Raw genomic sequence first — 8,653 nt, 5'->3', positions numbered from 1 at the left:
GTGGAAGAGGAAGGACCTGGCCACCGGAACATGGCCAACCCTGGTGAGGCCCGGACAGCCCAAAGCGCACATGCGCACACACACACGCACATGCACACACGTACACACGTGGAAGAGGAAGGACCTGGCCACCGGAACATGGCCAACCCTGGTGAGGCCCGGACAGCCCAAAGTGTGCACACACACAGTGCACACACAAATGCACACACATGCATGCACACAAGTGGAAGAGGAAGCACCTGGCCGCCATCCACCAGAGCATGGCCAAGAGGCCCGGACAGCCCCCAGTGTGTGCACACATGCACGCACGCATGCACACACACATGCACGCATGCACACACACATGCACACATGCATGCACACATGCACACCACACGCCCCTCCTCCCAGCCCAGCCCCAGCTCTGCCTATGCCCTACCCAGTCTGTAACACTTCTCAGATACGATGATGGGAAGACAGGAGTCTGGCAAACCTCCCTCCTATGAAATTGGCCTCTCCCTCCCCAGCCCTATCCAGTGGCGGAAGTAATTGAGGGGCCTGATCAGGAACAGAAAAAAGCTGTTGGATCTCACTTGTCATCCATAGTGTCTTGCCCAGAAATGCCAAACTACACAACCATGGGATAAACATTGCTTTCCTACCACATTGGCAGAGATGTTTAAGATAATAACACTCAGTGTGGACTAGGATGTGGAAACATAGACAGCTTCGTATACAATGGATAGGAATTTAAGCTGTTACACTTTTTGAGGGAAAGCTAATATATCAAACACCTGCAAATGGTACCCATGGATTGGTCCAATTATTCTACTTCTGACAATGTGTATTGTGAAGAGCAAAGAGTTGAGCAAAAGGTTTATGAACAAAGTTATCCATCACAAAATTATTTCTAAGAGTGAAATATAGAAAGCAGTCCAGACATCTCACAAGAGAGGGTTGGTTAAATAAATAGAATGACATACCTTGCAAGTATTAGAGATGAGAAATATTTTTCAGTATTTTTGGAATATAAAGATATGTTAGGCCGGGCGTGGTGGCTCATGCCCATAACTCCAGCACTTTGGGAGGCCGAGGCGGGTGGATCACCTAAGGTCAGGAGTTCAAGACCATCCTGGCCAACATGGTGAAACCCCATCTCTACTAAAAATATAAAAATTAGCTGGGCATGGTGGCAGGCGCCTGTAATCCCAGCTACTCGGGAGGCTGAGGCAGGAGAATCACTTGAACCCAGGAGGCGGAGGTTGCAGTGACCCGAGATCAAGCCACTGCACTCCAGCCTGGGTGACAGAACAAAAATCCGTCCAAAAAGAAAAAAATGTTCTCAATAAGTGAAAAAGGGCAGGTTATAAATCAATATCCACAGCAAGATCACATTTTAAAATACATATATGTCCATATTGATTTGCCTCCCAAAAATGTATGTATGTATGAGAGAGAGAGAATAACTATGCTTGTGTGTTTGAGAAGAAGTACACCAAAATCTTTACTGTGAATGGAGAGATCATTGATAACTTTTGTATTTTTCATATATTTCTGTATTTTCCAAAACTTCTATCCTGTTCCTAATTAGAAAAAGGATTGCATCTGCTTTAAAAAAAAAAATTAATGGATATGAGGTGGGGCCATCCAAGGGACATGTGCATGGGGACTGTGACGTGGAGGCTAACTCTGCCCCAGCCTTCGGAGTATGGCCAGAGTCTGTTGGGTATCACCGTGTTGGGTAGGAATGGGGCTGAGAGTGTGGCTTGGGGGTGAACAACTCAAGGCAGGAAGAAGGGCTATAGCAGGAGCCAATGGTCCCTCAGTTGAGGGGGTATCACATCGCACCCAGCCCACCGAAAGCTCTGGAGTCTGGCTTGAGACCCAGGGCCAGTACTGACACATATTTGGAGTGAAGTCTTGGGCAAGTTATTCTGCCTTCTAGATTCTAAGTGTTCTCATTCCTAAAATGGGTGCAACCCAGATAGATCTTGGGACCCTGTCTACTCTCAACCCTGTGTTGCACTCAACAAGACATAACCAATAACCAAAAATAATTTGAGAGTCATTTGTCTTTACTTGTTTATACCCAAGAGTATTAAGGATTTTTAACCCACGGCAACACTTCTTAATGTCTCTTTGGTAGCAGGGAGTGGCCAGGGCCCCTTGCATGTAAATACATTTTGTCCCTGTCTTACGGGATTTGTAATCACGGCCTTACCTCCTTGCAGGGCTGTTAGGAGATTTAAATGAAGCCCTAGGGTTACAGGGCTGTCCTGTAAGGCACTGTCCTGATGAAAGGGGCTAATGTTATTATCTGATGACATTTTTTTTAAAGACAGGGTCTTGCTCTGTCACCCAGGCTGGAGTACAGTAGTGCAATCATGTCTTAACTGCAGCCTCAACCTCCTGGGCTCAAGTGATCCCCCCACCTCAGCCTCCCAAGTAACTGGTACTACAGACACACACCACCATGCCCAGCTAAGGTTTTTTATTTTTTGTAGAGATGGTATCTTACTATGTTGTTCAGGCGAATCTTGAACTCCTGACCTCAAGCTGTCCTCCTGCTTCAGCTTCCCAAAGCGCTGGGATTACAGGCATGAGCCCAGCCTTTGATTCATCTCTTATTCCTCAAAGATTCTGCACAATTTGTGATTTTGTTACATCTCCACAACAACCCTGTGCAGAGTGTATCGTGTCTTGCTAGATGGGCCGAGATGTTTAAAATAATAAAATATTAACACCCAGCATGGGCTAGGATGCGGAGAAGTATTTAATAGACACCTTCATGTACAGTGGGTGGCAATGTAAGTTGTGAGATGAGATGATGCCTATGTCATTTCATAGGTGAGGAGACAGAGGTTCAGAGTGTCCAAGAGGCTTGCTAGGTGACACTGGAATTTGAACCCAGGCCTGGGCTGGGGCCCGGTAACTGCTGGGTGGGTTCTGAGTGACCTCTCCCACTTGTCTGCAGAGGAGTTGGACAAGCTGATCTCCGACCGGCCTGAAAGCTGCCGGCGCCCCGGCAAACCGGGGGAACCAGAGGCCCCTGTGCTGACTCACGCCACCACAGTGGCCGTGGCACATGGCTGCCTGGCTGTCTCCCAGCTCCCACCCCAGCCACTGATGACCCTGTCCCTGCAGTCAGTCCCCCTGCACCACCAGGTCCAGCCCCAGGCACATCTTGCTCCAGACTCTCCAGCACCAGCCCAGACCCCGCCGCTGCATGCCCTGCCGGACCTCAGCCCCAGTCCGCTCCCCCACCCCGCCATGGGAAGGGCTCCTGTAGACTTCATCAACATCAGCACCGACATGAACACTGAGGTGGATGCCCTTGACCCGAGCATCATGGACTTCGCGCTGCAGGGTGAGGCCGGAGGAATGGAGTGATGGGAATGGAATGGGGAGGGGAGAGGCCCGGGGGCCAAAGGGAGTGAGGGAGAGGACTGTGCTGCCTGCATTTGCCCCACAGTCTCGTTCCCATAGCAACAACCTTTACAAGTTGAACATCCCTGATCCGGAAATCCAAAATGCTCCAAAATTCGAAAATTTTTGAGCCCTGACAAGACACTCAAAGGTCATGCTCATTGGAGCAGTTCAGATTTCAGATGTTTGGTTGGATTAGGGATGTTCAACCTGTTATAGCCAATGGCAGCCAACAGGAAATGAGCATTTGCTGTATACCAGGCCAGAGCATTCCACAGGCATCACCTGAGGTCACCACCATCCACATTTCTGTTCTGCCGATGAGGAAGCTGAGGCAGAGAGAAGTGAAGTCACTCACCCAAGGTCACCTGGCTAGTAAGTGGCAGAGCCTGGAGTTAAACCTCAGTCTGTCTGGCCCCAAAGTTTTCATCAGTAACTGCTTCAACTCCCATGTGCCACCCCCACGCCAGGTCACACTCTGACCTGCTGCCTGCCTCATGATCATCTCCGATAAATGGGATGTGATGAATGAACGAACAGGGGAATTTCCGGTTTCAGTGAAGGCTCACACTTCATCCACTCACTAGCACCGGTGCAGCTCTTATGTTTCAGCCAAGGGTGGAGACAGCCTCTGTCCCAAGTTCTGCCTCTAGCGAGGGACATGGACAGGTGGCAAGTCAGCTGCAGCTGTGAAGCGGTATATTTGCACCTCCCTGCCTTTCTTTTCCTGGACTGTTGTGTAGTTCAATGTGCTGAAGAAAGGGAAGCATTGTCTTGTCCCCCTGGCTTTGACCGTAATGATATCATGAGAACTAAATGTTTCCACAAGTCCTCTTGTTTAACCCTTGCCACAGCCTTAGGAGCTGGATTCACTGATCATCTCCATCTTATTCTGAGGTTCTGAGATGGAAGTGTCCCAAAGACATTCAGTGGGAAGGTGAGGGCCTGGGGCTACAACTCTGGCCCTTCCATGGTTTTTTTGGTTTTTGTTTTTTTTGAGATGGAGTCTCGCTGTCACCCAGACTGTAGTGCAGTGGCACGATCTCGGCCCACTGCAACCTCCACCTCCTGGGTTCAAGTGATGCTTGTGCCTTAGCCTCCCAAGTAGCTGGGATTACAGGTGTGTGCTACCAGGCCAGGCTAATTTTTATATTTTCAGTAGAGATGGGATTTCGCCATGTTGGCCAGCTGGTGTTGAACTCCTGGCCTCAAGTGATCCACCCACCTCGGCTTCCCAAAGTGCTGGGATTACAGGCGTGAGCCACCATGCCCGGCCCCATGCCCTTTTTCTACAACACATGACCTTAGACGCCACACATGGTCTCTGCCTCTTCCCTAAGATGGGGGATTCGAACTCGGGTCGTTTGATGTGAAACCAGCTCACCCTAATGCTTTTGTCTTTGAAAGGGAACCTGTGGGAGGAGATGAAGGATGAGGGATTCAGCCTGGACACACTGGGCGCCTTCGGAGACTCCCCACTTGGCTGTGACCTGGGGGCCTCAGGCCTGACCCCTGCCTCGGGTGGCAGCGACCAGTCCTTCCCAGACTTGCAGGTGACGGGTCTCTACACAGCGTACTCCACTCCGGACAGTGTGGCCGCCTCAGGCACCAGCTCCTCCTCCCAGTACCTGGGTGCACAGGGGAACAAGCCCATAGCCCTGCTTTGAGCTGTCAGCCTCACCTGCCCCGGAACCCCGGCACCCGGCTTGGGCAGAGAACTGACTGGATCAGGGTGTTCCCAGAAGGCAGGTCCCTCATGGTCCCCGAAGCCTCTCCTGAACCTGTGGCGAAATTGCTGGCTGGACAGGGAAGCGGTTCCCCTCAGCAGCCCCTCTCTTCCTCGTGCCCCCCACTGGAGTTTCCGGGACAGTTTCTGGGGGCTCTTCCAAGTCAGAAGGATGGAGGAGGGCGGACAAGCAACCCAGCGTCCCCCGACTCCTTGACACTCCTCCAAGGCCTGAGCTGCAACGCCTGGCCATGTTGAGTGACACTTCTCCTTCCTGGATCCTGGCTGGGTGACCTCAATGACCTGTACCCCATTTTGGGACACCTTTGTGCATTGAGGAGACACCCTGGGGTGAAAACCCTTGAATTCATCCTCATGGGAAATGGCTGAGTGGATCAAACCTCAGCCGCAGCCTCGAGGGGCCAGGCCCAGAGCAGGAAATGGAGCCAGAGAACCTTGAGCCTCTCTCTCTTGGATAGGACAAGCCGAACTCTGAAATGGGAGCCAGTCCAGGTGGCCTTCAGCCCCACTTTTCCGATAGTCTTTTAGAATTTTATTAGAGCAGATTCCTGGGCCATGCCGGGCACCGTGACCAGGTGTAAATTTATTTATATTTATTGTGGCCCATCCACCCCACTTCTTTAAACCCAGCCCGAGGCCTCTGGAATGAGACTCCTCCTCCCTCCCTACCTCCCAGCCATCCTAACTCCTACAGGCCAGAGAATGACATCTCTAACTGGCTCTATTCCCTTGGCAGCCTGGGGCTACTTTTTAGAACCAGCAAGCACTGTTGATACTGTGAACCATCCTATTTTTTCCATATTAGAGACCAGATATTTTTCTACCTGTTCATGATTCACATCTCTTCTTGCATGTACCTAAGAGGGGCGGTGCCGTTGTTTGGGGGTTTGGGGGGCTTTCAAAGGAGAAAATGCAATGGGAGAGGGAGGAACTGGAGGAGGGTGCTTTTTACTGGGATTTAAGACTCTCCTGAGGGAATGAAAGCCAGCTGAACCATGTCAAGCTCGAAGCACGTGGCGAGTGGTGGCCAAAACTTCGATGCATATTTATTGGCACTTCCTCACCTCCCTTTGTCCTACAGCTGTTTTTATGTTTCTTTTTCTCTCCTTGCTAATTACTGACTCCCCAAGTGGCAAGTTCCTCAGATAGCTGGGTGAAAGGAGAGACAGGTGAGTGAGCTAGTCAATTGTGAAAAATGCTCTCCCAGCAAAGTTGAGACAAAACTGGAGAAGCTGCAGCCTCACGCACCACCCCGCTCTTTCCACCAGATGGATGTTGACTGTGTCTGGGAGTTCCCGAACCCTAGAGCCAGGATGTTGTTTTATCAACAGCTCAGCCAGCTGCCTGGGAGCTTTGGCATTAAGCCCCGCCTTGAAGGGAGAGCTTTAAGTTTTTCCTAGTTCTGGAACTTTCCACTGAGCATCCACCACCCTTAGACACAATCCCAGTGCTACCCGTCCGACCTGCACTGTCATCTGCTTTGTGTGACATGGCCCCCGATAAGGTGTTGAAATTGTTATTCGTGAAGACTCCGTGTTTGAGTAACATCAAGACTGTCAGTGTAGAATTGAGTAACTGTCTTCTATCAATAAAGGCTGAACGGCAGCTCTGTGGCTTGTGAGAAGGTCAAAGGGAGATAAAGGATAATGACACTACTCACTCATCCCTTACAGGTGAGGTCCCATTTACAGATGGGGAAATTGAGGCCCAGAGAGGTGACACCACTGCACACCAGACCCAGGCATTCTGATACCAAGTTCCCCATCGCACCAGAAACTGGGGGGAGTTTGTCATGAAGGTTACAAGGAGCACGGCCTCCATTTACTGTCCCTGAGAACTGGCGCTTGACAGGCATCATTTCAGGCAGGGATCACGAATGCCATTTACTACTCAGAAAGCAGAGGCTTGGAGAAGTAGGGCTGGCTGAGTGTGTCCTGGAGCTCAGCAGCACAGCTCAGGTGTGTACTCATGTCAGAAAAGACAAGATGGAAACGGACACACCCCTTCCAGCACCTGCTATATGCCAGGCCCCGTACTAGTCACTGCTGTCAATTAGCTCATTTGGTCCTCACAACAGCCGTAGTAAGCATGTCTGATTTGTTACTACACCCATGTCACAGATGAAGAAACTGAGGCTCAGGGGAATAAAGCAGGTGACTTGCTGTCCAAGATATAACAGGCAAACTATATATTAATTGAGAGTCTAACTCTTTTTATTTTTTCAAACAGAGTCTCACTCTGTCACCAGACTGGAGTGCAGTGGTGCAATTTTGGTTCACTGCAACCTCGGCCTCCCGGATTCAAGCGATTCTCCTGCCTCAGCCTCCCGAGTAGCTGGGACTACAGGCAATGCCACCACACCCAGCTAATTTTTGTATTTTTAGTAGAGACAGGGTTTCACCATGTTGGCCAGGATGGTCTCAATCTCTTGACCTTGTGATCCGCCCGCCTCAGCCTCCCAAAGTGCTAGGATTACAGGCAGGAGTCTAATTCTTAAGCCCACCCAGGAAGTGGCCTGCAGCCTCAGAGGAGACCAGATTCATGCACATGCAACGTTTTATGAGTGACGAAGTATGTCTGGGAGGATGGGCTGTGGGTGGTGTCAGGAAGTGCTTGGTGGAGGCCAGGCTTGGGGCAGGGAGAGGGTGCCTGCAGCAGCCCTGGCTTCCTCTGCCCAGCACCTGTACCACCCTCTCCTTGGCTTGGCTCCCAAATGACCCTGTGAACCCAGGCTGGCCAAAAGCATCACAGCCCCCAGCCACCCTCTGAAATTGGCTGAAGTGAGGAACAAGTGACCTAGGCCATGGTGTTCACAGCTGATGAGCATCCCCCAGGGACTTTGCAGGAGCTAGGGGACAGGGGTACCCTCCATCTCCTGGGGTGCTCAGCTGGGAGAATGGAGCCCCAGCCACTGCGTCACCACCAGGAAAGGGCTGGGAGCCACAGCTGAGTCTGACTTCTGTTCCTGACCATGGGCAAGTGGGAGTCAGGTGTGCCGAGTCCAGGCAAAAATGCCCGGGTCACAAGCTCTAGGCAGAGCTCTGGTCACAGCCAGAGTGCCACCGATGCACGGTGTGCACAGCCAGAGTGCCACCCGGCCATGATGACACCAGAAGAAAGCATGCAGGAGACATGAGGGAAATGAGGCTCCTTCCGGGGCCGAGCAACTAATAGGAGAAAAACACAAACTGCCGTCATGTAAGCACCTGCTGTGTGCTGCACAGAGTTCAACACAGTCAGGCAGCATCTCCCTGGAACCGCACCACAGCCTGCACAACCAGTGGGATGTTCCCATTTCCCAGATGAGGAAACTGAGGCTCCGAGATCATGTTTCTAAAGCTTTTCCTCCCCTTCTATGAGAAATCACCCACATTCTAACAACAAAAATAGTAACAGCATTCGCTAGCATGTATAGGGGGCTTACTCCCTGCAGTGTATACCGGGACACAATCTATCTTTATTTTCCTCCCCAGTCCTAATCCCTGGAACCTGCGAATATGT

General features: G+C 51.1%; 1 protein-coding gene across 1 annotated transcript in view; it reads left to right on the top strand.

Annotated features, from left to right (window-relative positions):
- The window catches only part of FOXN4 (forkhead box N4), a 31,984-nt gene extending 25,229 nt beyond the window's left edge, over window positions 1-6,755 (top strand). Inside the window, exons 9-10 of the mRNA XM_011973419.1 lie at window positions 2,954-3,346; window positions 4,813-6,755. Of these exons, the coding sequence (XP_011828809.1) occupies window positions 2,954-3,346; window positions 4,813-5,072 (653 nt within the window). The 3' untranslated portion in view covers window positions 5,073-6,755. The remainder of the gene's footprint in view (window positions 1-2,953; window positions 3,347-4,812) is intronic.
- Window positions 6,756-8,653: the final 1,898 nt, after the last annotated feature.

This window comes from Mandrillus leucophaeus, unplaced genomic scaffold (genome assembly GCF_000951045.1).
Source record: "Mandrillus leucophaeus isolate KB7577 unplaced genomic scaffold, Mleu.le_1.0 Scaffold1370, whole genome shotgun sequence".
Taxonomy (NCBI): Eukaryota; Metazoa; Chordata; class Mammalia; order Primates; family Cercopithecidae; genus Mandrillus; species Mandrillus leucophaeus.
The sequence above is the reverse complement of the archived record's forward strand: the minus strand, read 5'-3'. Positions and strand labels throughout refer to the sequence as shown.